We start from the raw sequence: 27,460 nt of genomic DNA, 5'->3' as shown, positions 1-27,460 counted from the left end.
GGGGGAGGGGAGCTGGGAATACGATAGGTGGAAGGAGTTGAGGGTGAGGGTGATAGGCCGGAGAGGCGATGGGGGCGGAGAGGTTGGGAAGAAGATTGCAAATCAAGAGGGCGGTGCTGAATCCGGGGGTTGGGGCTGAGATAAGGCGGGGGGGAGGGGAAATGAGGAAGCTGGAGAAATCTACATTCATCCTGTGTGGTTGGAGGGTTCCTAGGTAGAAGATGAGGCACTCTTCCTCCAGGCGTCGTGTGGCCAGGATCTGGCGATGGAGGAGGCCGAGGACCTGCATGTCCTTGGCAGAGTGGGAGGGGGAGTTAAAGTGTTCAGCCACTGGCGCTTGGGTTGGTTGGTGCAGGGGTCCCAGAGGTGTTCCCTGAAACGTTCCACAAGTAGGCGGCCTGTCTCCCCAATGTGGAGGAGACTACATCGGGTGCAGCGGATACAGTAAATGATGTATGTAGAGGTGCAGGTGAATTTGCGACGGATATGGAAGGATCCATTGGGGACTTGGAGGGAGGTGTGGGCGCAAGTTTTGCACTTCTTGCGGTTGCAGTGAAAAGTGCCGGGAGTGGAGGTTGGGTTGGTGGGGGGTGTGGACCTGACAAGGGAGTCGCGGAGGGAGTTGTCTCTCTGGAACGCTGGTAGGGGTGGGGAGGGAAGTATATCCCTGGTGGTGGCGTCTGTTTGGAGGTGGCAGAAATGACGGAGGATGATACGATGTATCCGGAGGTTGGTGGGGTGGAAGGTGAGGACCAGAGGGGTTCTGTCCTGGTGGCAATTGGAGGGGCGGGGTTCAAGGGCGGAGGTGCAGGAAGTGGAGGAGATGTGGTGGAGAGCATCTCTGCTTAGTGTTAGCAATCTGTGTAAATACTTGTGGAATGCATAATGGTGCTTAGGTTTGACTCTAATGACTAACCTCTAATTTAGTACCACCTTGTAAGCATACCAAACTGTGTAATCGATTATCAGCCTCTATCTGCTTTCTCTATATAATCCTGTAGTATCCTGATGTACTTCAGAATAGCACCGAGCCACAGTTAGGATGGTGAATTCCCCATGATCTATCATGGAATAAACTAATCAGTTCTCAAGGTCTGAGTGTCGAGAGTTTTCTTCAACAGTTCCTAGGTAGAAGATGACAAGATCAAGGTAGAAGAAGATCACTATGCCCATCCCCACAATCAACATCTTGGGGGTTACTGTCACTGTCCCCACCCCTACCGTACTGTCAACATCCTGGGGGTTACCATCACTGTCCCCAATCCCACCCTACTATGAACATCTTTGGTGTTAATGTCAGCCTCCCCCAGCTTGTCTAAGCTTCTACCTTTCTCTGATGGATTGCTTAACAAGGAATTGTAGAGTCAGAGACAGCACAGAAACAGGATTTTCAGCAAACTGAATCCATGCCAGTCAAAAGCAACCAACTTTATTCTCTAATATAATTTTCCCAGTCATAGGGTCATACAGTACGGAAATAGACCCGTCAGCCCAATGCGTCCATGCTGACCAGGTCTCACAAATGAAACTAGTCTAATTTGTTTGCCTTTGGCCCATACCCATCTAAATCTTTCCTATCCATGTATCTTTCCAAATCTCTTTTAGAGGTTGTTATTGTATCCACTTCTACCACTTCCTCTGGCAGCTCATTCCAAATATGCACCACCATCTGTGTGAAGAAGTTACCCCTCTGGTCGGTTTTAAATCTTTCCCCTCTAACCTTAAACCAATGCCCTCTAGTTTTGGACTCCCATGCCCTGGGGAAAAGACCTTGGCTATTCACCTTACCCAAGCTCATATTTCTGCAAGAAAATACAAGTGAAACATCAAGGACCACTTAATCTGACTCTAGCCTTGGCATCGCAAGTGAACATCTAAATCTTTCTTCAATGTGATGAAGATTTCTGCCACTCTCACCCTTACAGGCAGTGAGTTCCAGATTCCCCACTACCCTCTGGGTGAAAATGTTTTCCCCACATCCCTCTCCAAACCTCCTACCCCTTATTTTCAATCTATGCCCCTCCCCTAGTCATTGATCCCTCCATTAAGGGGGGAAAAGTTTCTTCCTATCCACCCTATCTACACCCATTATTTTATACATCTCAATCATGTCACCACACTCAATCTCCTCTACTCTCAGGAAAACAACCACAGTCTATCCAATCTCTCTCCAGCCCCAAAGTAAAATCCTGGTAAATCTCCCTCTGCATGCTGCCCCAGTGCTATCACATTACTCAGATAATGTGGATTTGTATAGAGTTGCTTACAAACTTACTGATCACTGAATCGGCAACTAATTTGCTGTTCAGAAGAGACTGCTTGCTGGTTAGAAACAGGTCAGTGATAGTCCTCTTGACTTTTGCTGATATTGATGATTGTGTGTATGATTCTGTTGTGGTTGGAGTATTCCCAGTAAATCTCCTCACCATCCTTCTGGAAAATATAATGAATTGGGGTCAAAACAAGCGGTTTAAAGGGGTGCTGTCTCCTTCCACTACCACGTTTCCAGGTGGGCACTCAGCTCTAGGAATGACACAGGAATACCTGTGATTAAACCAAACTGTTAGGAACTTTTCTAAGGCGGGAACTATTGTGCTCAGCAACAAACAGTACTCCCACTATACACTCAGAGAGAGTTACAGGGTCACAGAGAGTCAGAGGATCATAGAGCATAGGAAAGTACAGCACAGAACAGGCCTGTTGGCCCACGATGTTGTGCCAAGGCTTAATCCTAATGTAAAACATAGTAACTTAATCTACACACCCCTCAACTCACTGCTATCCATGTGCATTTCTAGCAGTCTCTTAAATGTCCGTAATGACTCTGCTCCCACTACCACAGCTGGCAACACATTCCATGCATTCATAACTCTCTGGGTAAAGAACCTACCTCTGACGTCTCCTTTATACCTTCCTCCTAATATCTTCAAACTATGACTCCTCGTACCACTCAATCTTGCCCTGGGGAAAGGTCTCTGGCTATTGACTCTATCTATTCCTCTCATTATTTTGTACGCCTCGATCAGATCTCATCTCTTCCTCCTTCTCCCCAGAGAGAAAAGTCTGAGCTTATGCAACCTTTCTTCATAAGGCAAGCCCTCCAGTCCAGGCAGCATCCTGGTAAACCTTCTTTGCACCCTCTCCAAAGCCTCTGTATCTTTCTGATAGAAGGGCAACCAATATTCCAAGTGTGGTCTCACCAAGGAATTGGAGAGCTGCAAGCAAAACCTCGTGGCTCTTAAACTCGATCCCGCTGCTAATGAAAGCCAAATACCATATGCTTTCTTAACAACCCTATCCACTTGAGTGGCAACTTTGAGAGATCTATGTACTTGCACACCCAGATCTCTCTGTTCCTCCACACAGCCAAGAATCCTGTCTTTAATCCTATATTCAACATTCGAGTTCAACTTTCTAAAATGCATCACTTCGCATTTATCCAGGTTCAACTTCATCTGCCATTTCTCAGCCCAGCTCTGTATCCTGTCCATGTCGTGCTGCAGCCTGCACTAGCTCTCTATACTATCAATGACACCTCCAACCATTGTGTTATCTGCAAATTTACTAACTCACCCCTCAACCTTCTCATCCAAGTCATTTATATAAACTACAAAGAGCAGAGGCCTAAGAACAGAGCCCTGCGGTACCCCACTCAACACCAACCTCCAGGCAGAATATTTTCCATCTACAACCACTGTCAGCTAGCCAGTTCTGAATCCAGATAGCCAAATCTCCATGCATCCCATACTTCCTGACTTTATGAATGAGCCTACCATGGGGAACCTTATCAAATGCCTAGCTGAAGTCCATATATACCACATCCACTGCTCGACCGTCATTGACCTGTCTTAACACCTCCTCAAAGAACTCAATAAAATTTGTGAGTCATGAACTGCCCCTCACAAAGCCATGCTGACTGCCTTTAATCACACCATACTTAGCCAAATAGTCATAAGTCCTAACCCTTCGAATTCTTTCCAAAACTTTGCTGACCACAGACGTAAGACTGACTGATCTGTAATTGCCAGGGATTTCCCTATTACCCTTCTTGAAAAGAGGAACAACATTAGCCTCCTTCCAATCCACCGGTACAACTTCTGTGGAGAGGGAGGAGATACATATCCTCGCCAGCAGCTTAGCAACGTCCTTTCTTGCTTCCTGGAGTAGCCTAGGATAAATCTGGTCTGGCCCTGGGGACTGATCAATCTTAATGTTTTCCAAAGTTTCTAGCAAATCAACTTCATCAATCTTGATCTGGTCAAGACTGTAACCCCACTCCTCTAAGTTTTCATTTACAACAAGTTCCCTTTCCTTGGTGAAAACTGAAGCAAAACTCTCATTTAGGGCTTCCCCTAGCTGCTCAGACTCACCCTGATCGGCCCTACCTTCTCCCTGATCATTCTCTTATTCCTCACGTATGAGTAAAATGTCTTTGGGTTCTCCCTAATCCTTCTTGCCAAGCCTTTTTCGTGCCCCCTCCTGGCTCTCCTCAGTCCATTTCTCAGCTCATTTCGAGCAAGCCTGGAATCATCTAAAGCTGTGCTAGATCCTTACTCCCTCCACCTTACGTAAGCTGCCTTCTTCCTTTTGACGAGAAGTTCCTCTGTTCTTGTCATCCAAGTTTCCTTAATCTTACCCCATCTTACCTGTCTCAGAGGAACAAATTCGTGCATCCTCACAACAACTGCTCCTTAAATAGTCTCCACATGTCTTCTGTGCCCTTTCTGTGGAACAATTGCTCCTAGTCTGTACTTCCCAAATCTTGTCTGATAACGTTATAATTTCCTTTCCCCAAATTAAATTTCTTCCCTCGGTAACTGCTGCTTTTCCACTCCAAGGCTATGCTAAATGTGAGGCAGGTGTGATTACTTTCACCAAAGTGCTCTCCCACCGTGGGATCTGACACCGATCCTGGCTCGTTGCCGAGCATCAAATCTAAAATGGCCTTCCCCCTCGTTGCCCTGTCCACATACTGAGTAAGGAACCCCTCCTGAACATACCTGACAAAAACTGCTCCATCCAAACCATCTGGACTTAGGAGGTTCCAGTCGATATTGGGAAAGTTGAAATCACCCATAACAACAACCCTGCTACTTCTGCAGTTTTCCAGAATCTGCCCGCCTATGAAATCTTCAAATCCCTCTACTACGATTAGGTGGTCTGTAGAAAAAACCCCAATGCGGTGGCTGTTCCCTTGCTGTTCCTAACTTCCACCCATACTGACTCAGTAGACAAACCTTCCTCAACAACCTTTGCTAATCGGAGAGTGCATCACAGCTACAGAAACAAAGCTACACCCCCTCCTCTTTTTCCACCCTCCCTGTTCTTTTTAAACATTCAAAACCCTGGAACATCAAGCAACCATTCCTGCCCCTATGGAACCCACGTCTCCATTATGACCACAACATCGTAGCCCCAAGTACTGATCCATGCTCTAAGTTTGTCACTCTTATTTCGGACACTCCTTGCATTAAAGCAGACCCCTATTTGTTTCATTGCGTGAGAAACCTTTCTGATAGATTCAAGACATCTTGTCCCTGCCCTCTCAGACATGTGGCTCTGATTCCCACCACCCTGCCAAACTAGTTTAAACCCTCCAGAATCACACGAACAAATCTCCCAGCCAGGACATTTGTGCCCATCCTTCATGTGCAGGTCCCACCTTCCCTAGAAGGTGACCCAATTGTCTAGGTATCTGTAGCCCTCCCTCCTGCACCAGGCTCGCAGACATGTGTTAAACTGCATTTGCTGAATGTTCCTCATCTCACTATGACTAGATTACTTACAGTGTGGAAACAGGCCCTTCGGCCCAACAAGTCCACACCAACCCTCCGAAGAGCAGCCCACCCAGACCTATTCCCCTGCATCTAACACAACGGGAAACGTAGCATGGTCAATTCACCTAACCTGCACATCTTTGTGATTGTGGGAGGAAACCGGAGCACCCGGAGGAAACCCACACAGACACGAGGAGAATGTGCAAACTCCACAGAGACAATTGAACCCGGGTCTCTGGTGCTTTGAGGCAGCAGTGCTAACCACTGTGCCACCGTGCCGCCCATTAATCTCGTGGCATCGGTTGCAAACCTGAGATCACTACTCTACTTGTCCTGCTCTTCAACTTCCAACCTAACTCACTGTAGTCACTTTTCAGATCCTCAATCCCTATCCTGGCTATATCATTGGTGCCAATATGTACCACGATTTCTGGCTGCTCCCCCTCCCCCTTCAGAATCTTAGAAACCTGATCGGCGACATCCCGGACCCTGGCACTGGGGAGGCAACATCCCTTCCCGGAGTCCCATTCCTGACCACAAAATCTCCTGTCAATCCATCGAACTATCGAGTCCCCTATTTTCTCTGTGTTGCCGGAAAAGCGCAGCAGGTCAGGCAGTATCCAGGGAACAGGAGAATCGATGTTTCGGGCATAAGCCCTTCTTCAGGAAGGGCTTATGCCCGAAACGTTGATTCTCCTGTTCCCGGATGCTGCCTGACCTGCTGCGCTTTTCCGGCAACACATTTTCAGCTCTGATCTCCAGCATCTGCAGACCTCACTTTCTCCCCTATTTTCTCCCCTTCCCTTCTGAGCCACAGTGCCAGAGACCTGACAACTATGGTTTTCCCCTGGTAGGCTATCCCCACCAGCAGTATCCAAAACGGTATACTTATTGCTGAAGGGAACGGCCACAGGGGATCCCTGCTCTGACCATCGGTTCCCTTTCCTCCCGCTGACAGTAACCCAGTTGTCCTTATCCTGTGTCTGGGGAGTGACCACCTCCCTGTACATCCTCTCAATTTCTCTCTCAGCCTCCCGGATGATCCGTAGTTCATCAGCTCCAGTTCCCTAAGTCGGTTTTCGAGGAGCTAGAGCTGGGTGCACTTCCCACTTAAAACCTTCCCAGAAGTCCTTCACTCCTCCCTCGCACCTCTCCGCAAAATCATAGAAAGGCAGTGAGAAACAGAGAGAAATAGATATATGAAGGGGCATGGTCATAAAGAAACATGGTCATAGAGAAACTCAAGATCACAGAGTCATCGAGATTAATCGACATAGTCAAAGAGTTAAAGCAAGCCACGGACAGTCAAACACAGAGAGAGAGATAGATATATAGAGACAGGGAGATGGAGAGAGACCTCGCGGTTTGTACAAGATGCCTCACTGAGAGGGGAATCTCTCCTGTTCCCCCCAATAGCCACCATCCTGACACTTGGGAACGGGACATGTTGACACAGTCCGCTCTCCCTCGGCGCTTTTCCTTCCCGGGTGGCCTTATGTCTCTAAGTTCATACTATGAATGGTGTTATGTTTCTTTCAGGTATGAGACTGTTTAAAGGTTTATCAATTCACTGAAAGACTCGCGGTTGATAAGTATGTCTCAGTTCTTTTCTGACCAAACTGTTGTTTCAAATCTTCTGAACCAGAGAGACATACTTGATCTATGGTTTTCAGACAATGATATTTAAGTGCCAGTTATTTTAGTGACTCTATAAGATCTTCAAGTAACGGTTGTTTTGAGATTTCTGTCTGAAAATCTTCCCCTTCTAACATCCTGCAAAAAGAGTTATAAAAGTCATCACTATTCGGTTAGAAATTCAGAACAATCAAATCTAAGTAATCATCATTTATTGCCCTGGACAGATTCTGTCCCTCCCTGGGTTCATTTCCTTTCTCTTTCAGTTGCTGCAAATAGATAATTTCATACCAGAACTTTAAAAAGAAGAAACCGGGAGAAAAGGTTTGCTCACAGATGTGGGAGAAAGGAGGAAGTGTCAGTCCGAGTTAAGCTCCATCTTCATTCAAAGATCAGCAGCACCAGCTCTTGCTGAGTAGGACGGAGCAGCTTTCCAAAGTCATGGTTACACGTTCGCGCTCAGACAAATAGGGCGTTCTGATTGGCTGGAGGTCCAGATTGTTTCCCGTGCTTTTCATTGGTAACTTTGCCGCTTTTGATGGTGCTGGGATGGAAGACGGAATCACGTAGGACAGCAGCGGACGTGACGAACTGACTTTTGAATGCTGCTTACAAGCAAATAACTGCGGATGCTGGAATCAGAAACCAAAAGAGAAAGTGCTGGAAAATCTCAGCAGGTCTGGCAGCATCTGTAAGGAGAGAAAAGAGCTGACATTTCAAGTCTAACTGAAGGTCAGTTAGACTTGAAACGTCAGCTCTTTTCTCTCCTTACAAATACTGCCAGACCTGCTGAGATTTTCCAGCATTTTCTCTTTTGACTTTTGAATGCTTTTGCCAGTAGACAAAGTGCCTGCTGTGATAACTGACCAATGACATAGAAGGAGCTGTCCCTGCCCCCAAATCGATGTCGCACATGCGTAGTATACGCTTTGTCGGTTCAGAGCGTGAAACTGTCACATAAGCAGCAGCGACAGGGATTGTGGGAGTTGTAGTCCCCATGAAGCTACTGGTGTCCTGTCTCCGGGATTTGAATGAAAAGTGTGGGTCGGAACCTGGTGGGAACAGGAGTCCTGAAATGTTAACTCTGCTTTCTCTTCACAGATGCTGCAAGACTTGTTCAGCTTTTCCAACAATTCCTGTTTTTGTTTCTCATTTACACCGGCCGTATTTTTGGCGGTTTTTATAAGGACTTAGAGACCTGGGTTACAGCTTTTGGGGGAGCAGCAAAATAGGTGACTGTGACAGTGAATACCAGAAGCATCTTCAGGGAAGGAGATTTGGGCTAATAGCAAAGAGGTCATCAGATGAATTAGCGGTCCAAAATTAAACAATAGGGAATATGTGGGATATAGTGATTAATATATATGAACTGGGAAGTATATTCAGACCATATAGAATAATATGTTTGAAATGTTTATCCTGTACTTACAAAACCATATTGTTCTTCTTGAGCAGTGACTATGCATCAAGGAGAATTCTTTTTCTATGCGTCCTGAGATTATTGAATCATTTAATGCTGAATCCGCAAGTACTGCCCATGTGGGGCAGATGATATTTGCTGAAGCAAGTGTGGGTGTGATGGGTACATTTTCACATGCTTCTTCCAATGATAACCCTTGTTTTCCATTTGGGGATACTTCAGATACTCAAAATTGTTGACTTCTTCAATGATACTTCTTTGCCAAATTGCATGGTATTTGGCCAAAGTTTCCCCCAAGTGATTGTGGGCATTCCATTTTTGTTTTTAAGAGAAAATGTGGAGTCATACTGAACACATTTATCTGCCAACCTGGAAATCTTTTTCCATGAGGATGCTTGCTTTGGAAGTCCTGTGTCAGACGTGCAGTTGATGCAATCTGCCTACTGCAGTTGATTGTGCACAAGCAGTGCCTCAATTCAAAGCTCTTCAGTCTGATCTGTATTTTTAATAACCACTTTCCTGGAGGTCATTCAAGAGGGGAGAGCAAAAAGTAGTTGTAGGGGATTCTTTAACTGGGAGTATTGACAGCATCTTTGGAAGCAAGATCGAGAGTCCTGCAGGGTGTATTGCCTGCCCCATGCTTGGGTGACGAACATCTCTGGCCTTCTTGAAAGGATATTTAAGTGGGAGGACAAGGATCCAGTTATTCTGGTACACGTTGGTATAAACATCATAGGCAAGGATAGGAAGGAGGACCTGTTTGAGGATTATTAAGCACGGGGAACAAAATTAAGGAACAGGTCCTCAAGGGTTATAATCTCCAGATTACTACTCAAGCCATGTGCAAATTGGTTTAGGTAAAAGAAAATTAGGGAATTAAACACGTTCCTAAAAGAGTGGTATGGGAACGAGGGGCTCCATTTCAAGGGGCATTGGTATCAGTTTTGGAACAGGAGGGATCTCTTGGGACGGTCTCCACCTGAACTGATCTGGAACCAGTATTCTAGCGAAAAGGAGAAATGAGGTGATCACTGGGGCTTTAGTGATGGAGGGTTTTGGGGGCAGAGGGGAGAGAAACGACAGGAAATATCATGGTAAATAGAAAAGAAAGCAGCAGATTAGCATTTGTGCAGAAGGGTTTAACTACATCCAAGACTATGAAAGATGTTAAAAGGAAGGACAAGTCAGGAGATATTAGTGGAAATTAGAATTCAAAAAGTGTAAAAAATTAGCATAAAGGCACTTTACCTGAATGCTCGTGGCATTCAAAACGAGGTAGTTGAGTTCATTGTGAATGAGTATGATTTAGTAGCTATTATGGAAACAGGATCACAAGATGGTCACGTCTGGGAGTTAAATATCCAGAGGGTATCAGACTGTTTGGAAGGACAGACAGAAAGAGAAGGGAGGTGGTGTAACTCTGATATTTATGAATGATATTAGAGCTATGGTGATATAGGTTCCATGAAGAATAAGGTTTAATCCGTTTGAGTGGAAAATAGAAACGCAAAGAAAAATAAGTCACTGTGTGGCATAGCCTACACGGCAACAAATAATAACATCACATTGGGGATGGCAATGAACATAGGAATAACTAATGCCTCTAAAAATGGTATGGTAATTTCATAGGGGACTTTAATCTACATGTCAATTGGTGAAACCGGGTGGATGAATAGAGCCTTGAGGAGGAGTTCATTGAATGTATCCACAATAGTTTTCTTGAACAGTACGTAATGGAACTGACGAGGGACTAAACTACTCTGGATCTGGTCCGTTGTAAGAAGACGGGATTAATTAAAGATGTCATAGTTACGGATCCTCTTGGAAGGAGTGATCACAGTATGGTTGAATTTAGAATACAGATGGAAAGAAAGAAGATGAAAACCCAATACCAGAGTCCTGTGCTCAAACAAAGGAGACCACAATAGGATGAGGGAGGAGTTAGCTAAAGTAGACTGGAAGCAGACTTTATGGTGGGACAATTGCCAAACAGTGAAGGACTTTCAAAGCAATTTTCCAAGGTGCTCCACAAAAGTATACACCACTGAAAATGAGGTTAATCTGTCATGATTTGGAGATGCCAAATCATCACATTGAGTATCAGTACTCAACACCAGCAACTGCCAATCTCAAAACACCATCCTACAAATCATCCGCTTTATCCTTGATCACAACGTCTTCACCTTTGACAACCAGTTCTTCATCCAGACACATGGAATAGCCATGGGGACCAAATTTGCACCCCAATATGCCAACATTTTGGTGCACAGGTTCGAACAAGACTTCTCCTCTGTGCAAGATCTCCAACCAACATTATATACCAGGTACATTGATGACATTTTCTTCCTCTGGACCATGGCGAGGAGTCACTGATAAAACTAAACAGTGACATCAACAAGTTTCATCCCACCGTCAAACTCACCATGGACTACTCTTGACTATCTGTCTCATTCTTGGACACATGCATCTCCATCAAGGATGGACACCTCATCACCACACTCTACCGCAAACCCACAGACAATCTCACAATGCTACACTTCTCCAGATTCCACCCAAAACATATTAAAACAGCCATCCCCGATGGACAAGACCTATGCGTGCACTGGATCTGCTCAGATGAGGAGGAATATGACGGACACCTGGAAGTACTCAGAGATGCCCTCACAAGAACGGGGAAGGATGCCTAACTCATCGACCGCCAGTTCCAATGTGCCACAGCAAGGAACTGTAATGACCTCCTCAAGAGATAAACACGTGCTGCAACTGAAGGGTACCCTGTTCAGTATTTCCCAGGAGGTGAAAACTACGCCATGTTCTTTGTGACCTGCAACACATTATCAATGAGGATGAGCACCTCACCAAGATCTTCTCCACACCTCCACTACTTGCTTTTAAATAACCGTCAAACCTCAAACAAATCGCTGTTCGTAGCAAGCTGCCCGGCTCTCAGGACAACTCCATACAACCCTGTCACAGTAGGCACTGCAAGACATGTCAGAGTGTGGACATGGATACCACCATTACGAGTGGGGACACCTCCCACCTTGTATGTGGCAGGTACTCATGTGACTCAGCCAATGTTGTCTATCTTATACGTTGCAAACAAGGATGTCTGGAGGCATGGGACATTGGGGAAACCGAGCAAAGGCTACGACAACGAATGAATGGGCACCGCATATCAATCAACAGACAGGAGTGTTCCCTCCCAGTTGGGGAACACTTCTGTGGTCCAGGACATTTGACCTCGGACCTTCGGGTGACCATCCTCCAAGGCAGGCTTCGGGACAGGCAGCAGCAAAAAGTGTCCGAGCAGAGGCTGATAGCTAAGTTCGGTACCCATAGGGAGGGCCTCAACTGGGACCTTGGGTTCATGTCACATTACAGGTGACCACCATTGCACTATACACACTCTCAAGCACACACAGGCACTCCTATACATACATACACATGGACACACATATACACAGACGCGCACACAGACACTCCCACATGCAACCCCTCACAGACTTAAGACATGCTGCACTCACTACACACACACACACATGCTTTCTCATACTCACAACCCCAACCCAGACAGACACATACGTACAGACAGACAAAGACCCACATGCACACATATATTTTGTGGGGTGAATTTGTACTTGCAGGGTTACATTGTACTTTTTCTCCAAAACTGCATGCATTCATGTAGAACTCTGAGCTCAAAAACTGCATGAATTTATGTATAACTCCATTATCTCACTTTTTAGATTAGAATCAATCTAAACGTCATGGCATAGACAGACAACACAGGGGCGAACACCTTCAACGTATTGTCTAGCTATCACCATTGTTAACAGCTAACCTGAGAATGCAACTTTTTAAAAAAAGGTTTTGTGATTTACACATGAAAGAAGTGAAACTATCATGATATTCTAACAGATTAAAGGCTTAACAGACAATCAATTTTTCAATGTATAATTTCAGTTACATCACACTGTAAATTTTTGCTATAAATTCTGTGTGTTAGGATTGAGCCCTCCACTACCACCTGATGAAGGAGCGATGCTCCAAAAGTTAGTGCTTCCAATTAAACCTGTTGGAGTATAACCTGATGTTGTGTGATTTTTAACTTAATCTGTCATGGGTGTCTCAGGAAGCAATTGAGGCTCTGAAGTTACAAGAGAAGGCACACAAAGTAGCAAAGACGAGTGGGAAGCTCCAACAGAAAGGCACAAAAAAACTTTAAAGAAAGTAAGATAGATTAAGAGATTAAAGTAGCTCAGAATATAAAAAACAGCAAATATTTATTTAAATATATAATGTGCAGAAGAATGGCTAAGGTAAACATTGGTCTTTTAGAGGATAAGAAGGGGGATTTCACATTGAGATATGAGGAATTAGCCGAGGCATTGAACAGGTATTTTGTGTTAGTATTCACAATACATGATTCAAGTACCGTGCCAGTAATTGACAAGGAGATGAACGTAGATGTCATGGAGTTCTACAGCACAGAGACAGGCCCTTTAGTCCAAACTCTTCAATGCCAACAAAAATGTTCATCCAATCCCATTTCCTTGTAATTGGCCTATATCCTTCTAATCATTATCTATCCATGTATTTATCCATGTATTTTAAATATTGCTAATGAATCTTCCTCAACCACTTCCGCTAGCAACTCATTCCATGTGCATACCACCCTCTGTGTAAAAACATTGCTCCTCCAGTTCCCTTTTATTTTTTCCGCTCTAACATTAAACTGATGCCCTCTGATCCTCCATTCCCCCACCTTGGGAAAAAGACTGAGTGCATTCACCAAATCTGTTCCTCTCATGATCTTATACAGTTAGTTAAAAATCCCCCCTCAGTCTCCTATGCTCTAAAGAGTGAAGTCCTAGTTTGTCTACATGTAACTCAAACCGCTGAGTCCTGGCAGCATCATTGTAAATTTCTTCTGCACTCTTTCCAGTTTAATAACATTCTTTCTATAACAAGGTTTAAAGCTGGGGTAGGTAGATTCTTGATCAGGCGGGGAATTGAGGGTTACATGTTAAGTGCAGGAAAGTGAGCGTGAGAAATGATGCATTAGTCACGATGCAATTGAATGGCTGAGCAGGATGGAGAGGCCAAATAGCCTTCTCCTGTTCCTGTCTGTGATGGTCCTTAGGGGAATGAAATATGCCCTCCTCATCCAGTCTGCTCTGCACGTGACTCCTAATTCTTTCCAAATTCCTCACCTTCTTCTGGCTGATCAAGTTGATTGGTTCAAGGACATTTCGGAATTGCATCCACTTCCCACCTTGGCAGAGATGGCCACATCCTGCACAGAGTACAGAGAAATAACGTTTGTCAGGGTCAGTTTTCGGCGTGTTGAAATCACATGCTTTGTCAAGAGAAATTGGTTTGGATAATGACCCCAAATATTCACAGCTCCTCCTGTACACTCTGTCTTTCAGGCAAAGTTTATTATTCTCGTCCAAATTTAGAGTCATACAGCAGGGGAACAGGCCCTTTGGCCCAACTTGCCCAAGCTTAACAGGATTCCCAAACTCAACTAGTCCCATTTGTCTGCATTCGGCCCATATTGCTCTAAACTTTTCTTATCCATGTACCTTTCCAAAGGTCTTTGAAATGTCGTAATTGTACCTGCCTCTACCACTTCCTCTGGCAGCTCATTCCATATACTCTGCCCTCTGTGTGATAAATTTGCCTCTTAGATCCCTTTTTAATCTTTCCCCTCTCACCTTAAACCTATGCCCACTAGTTTTGGACACCCCTATCCTGGGGAAAAGACCATAGCTGTTTACCTTATCTATGCCCCTCGTGATTTTATAATCTCTCAGGTCAACCCTCAGCCTCCGAAAACTAGGAGAAAAGTTCCCAGATTATGCAGCTTCTTCTTATAACTCAAATCTACAGTCGTGGTAACATCTTTGTAAATCTTTTCTGTACCCTTTCCAACTCGAGAACATCCTTTCCACAGACGTTTGACCAGAACTGTAGACAGTATTCTAAAAGTGGCCTCACCAACGTCCTGTACAGCTGTAACATGACGCCCCAACTCCTGCCGTCAGTGCTCTGAACAGTGAAGGTAAGCATGGCAAATGTCTAGCTGTGACACCACATTCAAGGAAATGTCTTTCTGCACCCCTTGGTCTGTTTGTTCAGAAACACTCCCCAGACTTGTACTGTTAACAGTATAAGTGCTGCCCTGGTTTGCCTTAAAAAATGCAACACCTCACATTTATCTAAATTAAACTTCATCTGTCATTCCTTGATGCACTGGCCCAGTGGATTAAATTTCCATTGTACTCTTAGATAACCTTCCTGTGTCCAAAATGCCACCAATTTTGGTCCTACTCCTATCTACTATTTTTCTGTGTTGTCCTGTTTTCAGGCTGAACAAGCAGAGCAGCAACCACCCTGCATCACATACACCACTCTGAGGTACACAGATACAGGAGGGGATGAGGAACCAGGTCAAGATGAAGAGGGAAAAATTTATGTCAACCTTCCACAGACATCGTGAGACAGCGTAAAAGAAAGCTTCACAAATCGATCAATAGCAGTCCTACCTTCCAGCAAATAAGGAGGACAAGGAAGAGAAGGTAAAGCAATATCACGTTTCTGCGACTAGGCGAGGCTCTGTTTCAATTCAGTCAGCAAGATGTCAGTTCCAAAGATGGACTTGTCTTGAGAAACCATCTGCATAATTGTCTCTTCCACAACCCTCAGTGTGTCAGTCTATTCCTACTGTAGCACAATCTAACTGTTGGTGGCTGAGATTTGAGATTTTATGCTGATCATTCCTAACTTGGACATCCATTTCATCTCCTGGCTTATGAATCCAGGCAGATGATCCAATGAAATGAATGTACTCTCCATACTTTGGTTAAATTGTACTCTCCATGCTTTGTTTAAACTGTGGTGAGCTGGAAATAATTCAAGGCAGGATTGTTTTCCAGCCCAATCTTCATTGCCCTCTAATTTCATCACTTCTAGTACATATCCAGCTCTCTTTTCATACCTCATATGGAAGCATACCTCCACCATGATCTCAGGCTGCACAATCCAAATCCTAACAACTCTGAGTAAAGATATTTCTCCTCCTCTCACTCCTGGCTCTCTTGCTGACAATCTTGAAATTGTGACCCCTAGTTCCTGACATACCAAGTAATGGGAACAAAATATTTGTCTTTCCCCTGTCAAAATTATTCATAATTTTGAACCCCTCCATAATGTTCTTAATCTTCTCTGCTCCAAGGAGAAGGAGAAAGTGAGGTCTGCAGACGCTGGAGATCAAAGCTGAAACTTTATTGCTGGAACAGCACAGCAGGTCAGGCAGCATCCAGGGAACAGGAGATTCGACGTTTCGGGCACAGGCCCTTCTTCAGGAATGAGCAGAGAGTGTTCAGCAGGAGAAGATAAAAGGTAGGGAGGAGGGACTTGGAGGAGGGGAGTTGGGAATGTGATAGGTGGAAAGAGGTCAAGGTGAGGGTGATAGGTCGGAGTAGGGTGGAGGCGGAGAGGTCAAGAAGAAGACTGCAGGTCAGGAAGGCGGTGCCGGGCTGGAGGGATTCGGCTGAGACAAGGTGGGGGGAGGGGGGATGAAGAAACTGGTGAAGTCCAAGTTCATCCCCTGTGGTTGGAGGGTTCCCAGTCGGAAGAAGGAGAAGGAGCCTGATATCACTAATCCTTCCTTGTATGTAAAATCCTCCATTCCTGCTATCATTCTAGGAAATCTTCAATGAACCCTCTCCAGAGCTTAAGGTTTCTGAAATAAACTGCCTAGAACTGAACACCAATGTAGTCTGACCAATGATTTGTGGAGGTGGAGTATCATTTCCTCAGCTTTACACTCAATGCCTCTATTTATAATGGCAAGGATCCTATCAGCCTTCTTCACAAAGGTTTCAGCTTGCCTGGCCAACTTCAGAGAATGATACATGTGAACCCAGAGGTCCCTCTGCTCCAGTGCTCCCTTCAAAGACATACCATTGACCCTGCATTGTTGCCGTGTGTTTCTGTTAGCAAAATGCATTACCTCACATTTCTCTGCATTGGACTTCATCTGCCAGATTTCTGCCCATTTGATAAACTTGTCAATCTTCCTGTGAAGTCACTCAGCATCATCTTCACAATTCACTCTTCTCTCTGGGTTAGTATCAACTGCAATTTAGAGATTATATTCTCAACACCCAACTCCTAATCATTTATATAACCAATGTATTTATCAATGTGTACTTGTCAGTTTCTTCTATGTGCACATACCTATTAATTCTACCTGTCCGTTTTCCCTATGTGAATGTGTGAGTGTATCTACCAGTCTGATCCTGCTCTGTGAATTGGAACTGTCAATATTAATCTGTACTTGTCAGTTTCTCCTATATCAGTATGTAAGTGCAGTTACCAATCTATGCTCCTCAATCTCTGCATTGTCAATATGTGAATTTACTTAACGACTTCTACCCGTCAGATCCTTTGGTGAATGTGAACAGTGCAGGTACCAATATGTACCTGTGAGAATCTGCTCTGTGAATATGAGACTGTCGTTATCAGACTGTACTTGTCAGTTTATGCTGTGTGAAACTGGGAATGTACTTACTATTCTGTTCCTGTCAGTTTTAGCTTTGTGAATGAGAGTGTAGTTATGAATCTGTCCCCTACAGTTACTGCAATGTGAATGTGTGACGAAAGTTAACTGAAACTGACCGATGGAAACTGTTAGTCACACTGTTAGTAAGTGTCGTCATCATTTGTTTGATTGTTTGTTTCTGCAAAATGAATGAGTGTGTAATTATCAGCCTGTACTTGTCAGTGTCTACTCTTGTGTATTAAAGTGGACGCTAGCATGATTCTGTGTCTGTGCAATACATTCTGTGATAGTTGTTATTAGGGTGTTGAGACTGGATCTTAATCTTTTCTGCATTTTGTGATTTCTGAGTTGACTGTCAGTCTGTGCGGGTGGGTGGGGGAGAGAGGAGATAAGGTGATGGCAGAAGGGAAATTGCTTTATTCTGAGAACCATTCTGAATTATGGTCACACATTTCTTGTTTGGGATCTGTGGTATCACTGAGACATTTGGTTTTAATTTGTACCCAGACATTGTTGGTGTTTTTGTTTGTGAAAGTGAGTTTTATTCTGCATGTCAGTCCATTTTTGTATGATATTTTTATATCAATATGCAACACAACAGCATGTCATCACCTTTCTCACCAAAATTAGAATCACTGATATGGTACCGTGCAGAAGCAGACAATTCAGCTCATTTTGTCTCTACTGGGACATTCTCTTATGCATCAGTTCTGCAGTAATTGTTGGGAATGTGAACTTCATCCACTCATTGTCAGTGCCTATATGGAAAGGACAGTTTGACATCAATTCTGAAGATAAAATGTGCAATTCCACAAACCTACCAATTTTGGCTTTTTTTCCCCCTTTTCTCCACTGCTTTGAAGAGTGGTTATTAGATTCCACTGATATATTGTGAAAATTGCAGCCAGATTTCACGCTTTTTTTGTGATACATCCCAGGGAGGGGGAGGAGGAATGTAGATCTCTTTGTAGAAAATTGCAACAATTTTGAAAGAAGTACATGATTATCTAAAAAAAAGATTTCTGGTGGGACTGAAACAGACAAAACAAAGTCTTCTACTGCAATATGAAAGAAATGCAGAATGATGTTGTGAGAAAGATGAGGATGATAAGCTCCTCTGCTACCATGATCCATTTATGCAAATGGATGCTGGCTGATCAGGATGAAAATTGTTAGCTGGTTGTTTCTGATCAGTGCAGACTCAAAAGTTTCAAACAGCCTGATTCTGTGCTATAGGCCTCTGACAAAGGATCTGTGGGTAGAAATCATTTTGAACGTAACATTTTGTGTTACTTGCAATGTCAATGTAACTGCATGGCTGTTAGACATTGTAATGTGTGTCAGGATGGTGTATGTGTTTGAAACTCATCGTAAGTCAGAGAGAGCGAGCGAGAGAGAGAGACAGTGTGTGTGTGTGTGTTGGGGAGGGGGGTGTGGGGAAACGTTTGGTTACATACCTACACATTAATCATTCTATGTAAAGCTTTGACACAGTTTGTGCATTTGAAATTCATATTATTTGATTGCTGTGTCTATGTATGTGACAAAAGATTAATTGTCCTTTACAGTTACTAATAGCTGAAATATTTCCTTCAATTCAATTTGTACTCAATATCTACTTTACATTTGGTTGTTCAAAGTAATCACATCAGCTGTTTGTTCACCTTGATTGTAACATTAAAATTATCATTACTAAATGCAGACAATATAAAGATTGGTGGACTTGTGGGTAGTGTAGAAGTTTGTCAAAGAATACAGCAGAATATAGATCACTTACAGATATGGGTGGAGAAATGACAGATTGAGTTTAATTCGGTAAGGTGTAAGATGCTGGACTTTGGAAGATCAAATGTTCAGGAAAGGTATACAGTTAATGGCTGGACTCTGAACAACATTGACGTACAGAAGGATCTTTGGGGTTCAAGTCTATAGCTCCCTGAAAGTGGCCATGCAAGTAGATTGGGTGGTATCTAGAAGGTGGCGTATGGCGCACTTGCCTTATTGTTTGACTTTCCTTGGGCCATACTTAGAGTATTGTGACAAAAGATTAATTCTATCCTTCTCAGTTACTGATAGCTGAAATGTTTCCTTCAATGTGCTCACTATCTACCTCACATATGGTTGCTCAAAATAACAGCATCGTCTATTTGTTCACCTCGATTGTAACGTTAAAAGTATCCTTACTAAAGTTCAGAACCTGCGAGGACAACCTCAATCGGGACCTTGGGTTCCTGTCACACGACACACTCTCTCACTCACACACACATGCAGACCGTCTCTCATCCACACGCTTTCCCCCCCACACTCACATCCAGGCACACACCCTCTCACAGGCTTATACTCTATCACAATCATACACACACTTTACCAATCATACACACATGCATTCGCATGTGTACTCACACTAAAATGCTTTCTTTCTCACACACACACACGCACACACATGCAAGTCTCGAGGGTGAATTTGCATTTGCAGATACATTCTATTTTGCTCAAAAAGAGCACAATCTGCAGGCAGTCAATCCACCTAATGTTTTATATTCCTATTTTGGCAATAGAACCAGTCTAACTTAAGATTGGGATACAGAGATTCTAACCTCACACCTTTAGTACATTGTCTGAGCTGAGATGTCACCCTTTTTAAAATAAGATCTGAAGTCATCTTGTGAATGTGACTTAAAAGAAGTTCTGGGATGTATATATTAATGAACTGAAACCTGCAACCCATTCTAAAAGATGAAACACTGAACAGCAATCTAGGTTTCTTCAAAATATCATTCCAGTTGCATGGCACTATAATCTTTTGCAATAGATTCTATGTCTCATGATCCTGTTTCATAGCTACCTGATGAAGGATCAGCACTTTGAAAACTAGTACTTCCAAATGAACCTGCTGGACTATAACCTGGTGTTGTGTGATTTTTCAATTGTGGTCGGCACATTACAGGAAGGACGTGGAGGATTTAAAGAGGGTGCAGAAGAAGTTTGCCAGGATGTTGTCTGGCAGGTATGAGCTATAAAGAGAAGCTAGAAAAACCTGGGTAGTTTTCTTCTGAGCAGCAGAGACTGAGGGCAGACTTCATAGAAGTCTATAAAAGTTTGAGAAGAGTTGTAGCTCAGGTTGAGGTTCTGGATCTAGGTTTTCTCGCTGAGCTGGAAGGTACAGTTTCAGATGTTTTGTCACCTCACTACCATTATTAGTGAGCCTCCAGATGGAGCACTGGTGGTATGGCCCACTTTCTATTTATGTGTCCACGACATTGGACAAACAGGCAGAAACTAGCCACCAGGATACATGAACATCAACTAGCCACAAAAAGACATGACCCACTCTCACTAGTATCCTTACATACAGATGAGGAAGGACACCACTTCGACTGGGACAACACATCCATCCTCGGACAAGTCAAACTGAGACATGAAATAGAACTCCTAGAAGCATGGTATTCCAACCGGAATTCCATCAATGAACAGGTTGACTTACAACCCATTTACCACCCCAAAGAAAATGAACACTAAATGACATCACCACAGGAAACTACACCACCACAGGAAATGACATCACCAACCCAAGGAAACCTAAACATACAAACAAAAAGCAGGCCATACCACCAGTGCTTCATTCGGAGGCTCACTGATGATGTTACCAACAAAACGTCTAAAAGCAAACCTTCCATCTCAGTGAGCAAACCTACATCCAGAAGTCTATAACATTATGAAATGCATGCTTAAGGTTGATGGTCAGAATCTTTTTCCAAGAGTTGAAATGTCTAAAACTAAGAGGCATGCATATAAGGTGAGATGGGGAAAGTTCAAAGGAGACCTAAGGTGCAGTTTCTTTTAACGTAGAGAGTGGTAAGAGTGGAACGCACTGTCAGGGGTGGTGATGGAGACAGTTATGATAAAGGTATTGAAGGGATTTTAAAATAAGCAAATTAACGTGCAAGAAATGGAGGGATATGGACCATGGGCAGGCAGAAGGAATTAAATTTCATTCGGCGTCATGTTCAGCACAACATTGTGGGCTGAAGGACCCATTCCTGTGCTGTATCGTTCCATGTTCAGATTTAATGCAGTGTATATTTTGGCTGCAGATTTATTCAAATTGATTGGAAATGGGTAGCATGTATTGAGAATATAGATAAAAAATATAAACTTTATATCCTTGGTGGTATTTGACTCTTGGTTTGAACATATCTCTCTGGAAATGGAGCTCAATGTGAACCTGACTCACGCTCTGACAGCAGTAACGTACCTGCTGCTTGTTCGAAGCAGCTGGTCACACTTGGCTCTGTACCGAGGGAATATTACATTATCTTGGTCCTTTGAGTACTTGCCTGGAGGAAGACAGAAGAGATACCTCCTGAAAATCAACATCAGTTGTGATTGGCAACATCAATGTAACATTCAGTTAATGATCATTAGGATTTTTGTTTAAAGCCAGCAATTTAAACTGAACCACAGGTCTGATTCCGCTCCTGCTCTGAGCTGCTCCTTGCCCATTTTTTCTTAAAATTCTAATACCAGTTGAGTGAGATTCAGAAACTAAACAACACCCATACAGCTCCATGAATGGGGCCATCTGATGCAAGTGAGTATGTGGATATGTGAGTTTAGTTATTGATCTATGCCTGTCAGTTCCTGCTTGGTGAATGTGTGGGTGTAGTTATCAAACTGTAACTTTCGGTATATGGTAAATATATTTACATATTCACTCAGCATTGACTGGTCTGGTCGCATTGATAACTAGAGAATCATAAAAATAATGCAGCATCAGTGGGGGGTGGGGCAGCATTCAGCCCATCTTGTCCATGCCAATGCCAACATACCCAGGTGCCCTTTCTCATCCCACTTTCCTTCCACAGTCAGTAACCTTGCAGTTTACAACACTTGAGGTGCAGTTCCAGGGAATTTTGTATTTAAAAAAGTAAGGTCTCTGCCTGCACCACCAAATTAGGCAGTGAATTCCAGATACCCACCACTCTCTACATAAAAAAAAAACATTTTTCCTCATTTCATCTAATCCTACAACCACTGAGCTTGAATCAGTGATCCCTGGTTTTTGAACTCTCTGCCAAAGTAAACAGGTTCCTCCTGTCTAATGTCTCCCTCTCACGAGTTAGTTAAAAATCATACAACATCAGGTTATAATTCAATAGGTTTATTTGGAAGTGCAAGCTTTCAGAGTGCTGCTCCTTCATCGGGTAGCTCAGCATTTAGTACTGTAGACCCCCCGTACCTGTGGGAGACATGTTCCAGGACCTGCAGCGGAAACGCAAAACCACAGATAGGTGCAAAACCATTAATTTAAATGGGAAATATGCCTTCCCATCAGCCTCCTGTTCCCTGGTTCTGGAACACTCCCTTTTATATACTCGGACCACGGTAAACTGCGATAATCAGACCCGCGAATATGGGATTGCCCTGTATTCCTTAATCATGGCACCTCTGTTCCTAGGAATACAACCCCAACCTCTCCAATCTCTCCTGATAGCTACAATTTTGGCAACATTCTTGTAAATCTCCTCTGCACTCTCTCCACAGCAATGACGTCCTTCCTATAATATGGTGACCCAACTACACACAATACTCCTCTTGTAGCCACCACTGCCTCATATCGTTTCATTGTTATTTCCCTATTTTTGTATTCACCCCTCTGCCAATGAGGGAGAGCATTCCATGTGCCTTCTTTACAACCCCATCTATCTTTCGGGTCCTGTGCATTTGCACACTAAGATCTCTCACTTCACCTGCCCCTCTCAGTATATTCCCATTTATTCTGGATTAGTGGTGCTGGAAGAGCACAGCAGTTCAGGCAGCATTCCCATTTATTGTCTATTTCCATTTATTGTCTGACTTCCCAAAATGCATTCCCTCATACTTATCAAAGTTGAACTCCATCTGCCCACTCCACCAAACCATCTATATAGTTTAGGAGCTTACAGCTATCCTCCACACTATCCACGACAGGGTCATGCCCACCATATTCAACTCCAAATCATTAATGTATAAAATAAACAGCAGAGGTCCCAACACTGAGCCATGCAGAGCATCACTTGAAACAACTTTCCATTCACAATGGCCACCATCTTTTCTTTCCTGTGACTAGCCAACTTAGGATCAAATTCAACACATTACCCTGTGTCCATGGGCTTTTACGTCTTCGACCAGTCTGCTGTGATGCTGCTACTCCTTTAACAAACTTGTAAAAGACACAGGATCCGAAAAGGCTGACTTGATGGTTTTAGGGACATTTTGATTATAGCTAACAGATAATGCCTCAGGAAAAAGGCTTTCACATGTTTACAAAGAACACTTATACAATGAAAGGGGAGTGCCCCAGTTTTCCCAGCTCACCTTTTCTCTGGTTTGATTTAGTTTTTGCCTGTCTGACTATTGGCTGAAAGCAGTCAGTCTCTGATATCTCTCCTGTCAGACCCTGTGTTTGATTTTACCTTTTGTGCCAAGCGGTCTTTATGGGGATTGTTGTAAATGTTGGGAACACCATCATTAAGTTGGTATAATCTGTTGGGTTTTCAGATTTTTAAGTTTTTTAGCATTATGTTCTCTCTTGTTTGTGTATCATTCGGTAAATTTGTAAATCAAACTGTTTTCTTTAAAACTATTAGTTTGACCAGCTGCATCCCTCCTGGAATATCTTTGTTACACTCGCTTAAAATAACTAGCAAAGTTAGGGTCTGGGTTACTTTCTTGAAATGTTTGGAGGGGGTCTGGCCTTTTCCATAACAGATTGGGGGCTGTTTGCAGAACTTATTCTGTAGTTCTGATTTGGGATTGGGTTGTTGGACTCAAGGGCAGCGAGTGGTAAGTCTCTCACTCTCTGTCAGCTCTTTCTCAGTCAGGTCGGGCCTGGCTGCATAAAAAAAGGAAGCGGAGACAGCTCGGCTCTCATTCGGCAGCGATTGGAGTGAAGAAGCGTGATGTCTGGAAGAGGCAAAGGAGGCAAAGGCCTGGGAAAAGGCGGAGGGAAGCGGCACCGCAAAGTGCTCCGTGATAACATCCAGGGCATCACCAAACCAGCCATCCGGCGCCTGGCCCGCCGTGGCGGGGTCAAGCGCATCTCGGGCTTGATCTACGAGGAGTCCCGCGGGGTGCTGAAGGTTTTCCTGGAGAATGTGATCAGGGATGCGGTCACCTACACTGAGCACGCCAAGCGCAAGACAGTCACCGCCATGGATGTGGTGTACGCTCTGAAACGCCAGGGCCGCACTCTCTATGGATTCGGCGGCTGAGGAAAACGCGACCCTTTTCCAGCGAACCCAAAGGCTCTTTTCAGAGCCACCCAAATCCTCCGATAGAGAGCGGAGATCTGAAGACGGGAAAACAGCACATAAGGAGGGGATAGCGTACTGTTGGCGGTGATTTTACATATATCGCGATTATAAAATTATTTCAATCCGGAAAATGTTTTAATACCGTGTTCTGCGTGTGGGTGGACTCTTTCGCATCGTGACTTGTAATTGTAAGATATCGCAGCAGCATCACGCCATTTTACCCATCCAGTTTGTTCTACCATTCGATCCTGGCTGATATTTCTCAAATTTATTCTTGCGCCTGCTCCCCGTAACCTTCGTTCCTCTTTCTCGTGAATACCTGTCTATCTCAGTAATAATATCAATGTGCTTTGTTTTTATGAATTTGCTTTTATTTATTTCGGAATCCAGACATTAATGTTACATATTGTACTATTTATATTTCCGAGGCATAATATTTGGCTGAGTTTTGTTTCTGGGAGCCTACGGATGTCTTAATAGCGTGTTCTTTCCATCTGCCCAGGCAAGTAATAATCTGAATGAGATAGGAATGTGTGGTTGTGTAATTTTATAGGTGTACATTGTGTTACCATTTAAGATGTTTCAATCAGCGGGCACAAATTCGCTTGCTCATCCAGAGAGCAGGAAGCAATGGGGGACATTAGCATTGCGATCGGAAGTTAGTTAAAAACAAAAACGGCAGGCAGCGGCAGTGAATTTTGCAACTAATGAGATATTCATTCAGGGATTGCGGAATGTATGAAAATATAGTAATAAGAAGTTTGATATTAACATCAAATTGTGGTATTGGGTTAGATATTTGTGGAAAAACCCCATCTCCTCATTGACTCCCTTTGCGTTAACATGGCTTGTGGTGAGGTGGAGGCAGGAGAGAAAGGGAAAGAATGGCGCCAAGAGATCAACGGCTGAATTTCAAATTTGAAAATGCCCGCCATCACGTATGAAAGAGCAGGAGGTTATACAGAGGAGAATGCATGAGCACGTACAAGTTGATTGTTTTTTTCGATTACGAAATTAAAGATCAGGCAATCTCACTTTACCCCAGTCCCGCCTTTACAGCTGAAAAAAATGTCTGAATCGTGTTCAATCTGCTCTGTCTCTCCAGAGGCAGGGGATAAAAGACTGGATATGAATCGAGCAGAAAATAAAACGCAGAGTTTTGGGGAACATTCCTTACTGTATCCTGCAGCAACTGACCCATTACTGCACTGGGGTGTGACCTTATAGAATTTTATAACCTTTATAAAATTCTGACCTTCATAAAATCAGGAAGGTCATGGATAGGCTAAATAGACAAGGTATTTTCCCTGAGGTGGGGAAGTCCAGAACTAGAGGGCATAGGTTTCAGGTGAGAGGGGAAAGATATAGAAAAGACCTAAGGGGCAACCTTTTCATGCAGAAGGTGGTGTGTGTGTGGAATGAGTTGCCAGAGGAAGTGGTGGAGGCTGGAACAATTCCAACATTTAAAGGGCATGTGGATGCGTTATGAATAGGAACGGTTGAGAGGGATATGGGCCAAGAGCTGGCAAACGGCACTAGTGTTGGCTAATGGGATGTAATTAGTTTTGAATAGCTAGTTGGCATAAATGGGTCAGACCAAATGGTCTACAACACTATAACTCTATGGCTGTGAATTATAATAATTATTGGCAAGTGGGGTGATGATACGTGAGGAATGGAGAGAGAGAGAAAAAAATGTAATTCCTCCGAGGTAGTTGATTCTTGATTTGAAAATTTCTCTCTGGAAATTGAGTCAATGTGTGTCTAAGTCAACCTGCTCTGTAACTGTGGAAAGGATGTTCTTCAGTCTGACTGCAGTAACATACCTGCTGTTTGTTAGAAGGAACTGATCACACTTGGCTTTGTACCGAGGACATATTACGCTGTCTTGGTCCTTTAAGTAATTATCTGGAGGAAGACAGAAGAGACATCGTCTGTAAATCAACATTGTCAATGTAATAATTTAATAATCATTAGGCTGTTCTTCCTTCAAGACAGCAATTCCAACAGGACCACAGGCTGATTCTCTTCTTAGCCTTAGCTGCTCTTTGGTGACGGTATCAAAAAAATCTGTACCAATTCACTGAGAAACAGATACTAACCAACACCTCTACAAATGGGATAATCTGATGCAAATGCGTGTCTGGATATGAAAGTTTCCTTATCTATCCATACCTGTCAGTTCCTGCTCAGTGGCTGTGTGAAGACAATTATCAAGATGAACCTGTCAAATGCTGCTCTGTGAATATCGGAGTATAATTATCAAACTGTAATTATCAATCTGCATAATCTGTACAAATATGCGAGTGAATGCATCTATCAATCTGTCCCTGTCACTCTGTGGTAAATATATTTACATTTTCTCATCACAGAGACAAATAGAGACAGACTGATAACTACACTCATACATTCACAGAGCATAAACCGACAGGTGCAGATTGGTAACTGAATTTGAGTATCCACATAGAGGAAACTGCTGGGGACTGGTTGATAAATACATTAGTAAGGTGTTTGATAAGGTTCCCCATGGTAGGCTATTGCAAAAAATACGGAGGTATGGCATTGAGGGTGAGTTGGAGGTTTGGATTAGGAGTTGGCTGGCTGGAAGAAGACAGAGGGTAGTAGTTGATGGCAAAGGTTCATCTTGGAGTGCCATCACTAGCGGTGTTCCGCAAGGATCTGTTTTGGGACCATTGCTGTTTGTCATTTTTATAAATGACCTGGAGGAGCAGTTAGAAGGTTGGCTGAGCAAGTTTGC

At 43.6% G+C, this 27,460-nt stretch overlaps 1 protein-coding gene and 2 long non-coding RNA genes across 3 annotated transcripts in view; 1 reads left to right on the top strand and 2 right to left on the bottom strand.

Annotated features, from left to right (window-relative positions):
• Positions 1-8,090, bottom strand: part of LOC122544678 — a 21,322-nt gene extending 13,232 nt beyond the window's left edge. The window contains exons 1-2 of the long non-coding RNA XR_006310439.1: positions 7,747-8,090; positions 2,276-2,433 (exon numbers count right to left, since the gene is read on the bottom strand). This is a non-coding gene — a long non-coding RNA (uncharacterized LOC122544678). The remainder of the gene's footprint in view (positions 1-2,275; positions 2,434-7,746) is intronic.
• A 350-nt stretch (positions 8,091-8,440) lies between these two features.
• LOC122544680 overlaps positions 8,441-27,460 on the bottom strand; it is a 24,242-nt gene continuing 5,222 nt past the window's right edge. The window contains exons 2-3 of the long non-coding RNA XR_006310441.1: positions 26,529-26,610; positions 8,441-8,464 (exon numbers count right to left, since the gene is read on the bottom strand). This is a non-coding gene — a long non-coding RNA (uncharacterized LOC122544680). The remainder of the gene's footprint in view (positions 8,465-26,528; positions 26,611-27,460) is intronic.
• On the top strand, positions 24,334-24,692 carry LOC122544612 (histone H4-like). Its single transcript, XM_043683931.1, has one exon. The coding sequence runs from the start codon at positions 24,349-24,351 to the stop codon at positions 24,658-24,660; it is 312 nt and encodes a 103-aa protein (XP_043539866.1). The 5' UTR covers positions 24,334-24,348; the 3' UTR covers positions 24,661-24,692.

The sequence above is a fragment of the Chiloscyllium plagiosum genome, chromosome 50, assembly GCF_004010195.1.
Source record: "Chiloscyllium plagiosum isolate BGI_BamShark_2017 chromosome 50, ASM401019v2, whole genome shotgun sequence".
Taxonomy (NCBI): domain Eukaryota; kingdom Metazoa; phylum Chordata; class Chondrichthyes; order Orectolobiformes; family Hemiscylliidae; genus Chiloscyllium; species Chiloscyllium plagiosum.
Note: the sequence above shows the minus strand (reverse complement) of the source record. Positions and strands in the feature narration are given on the sequence as shown.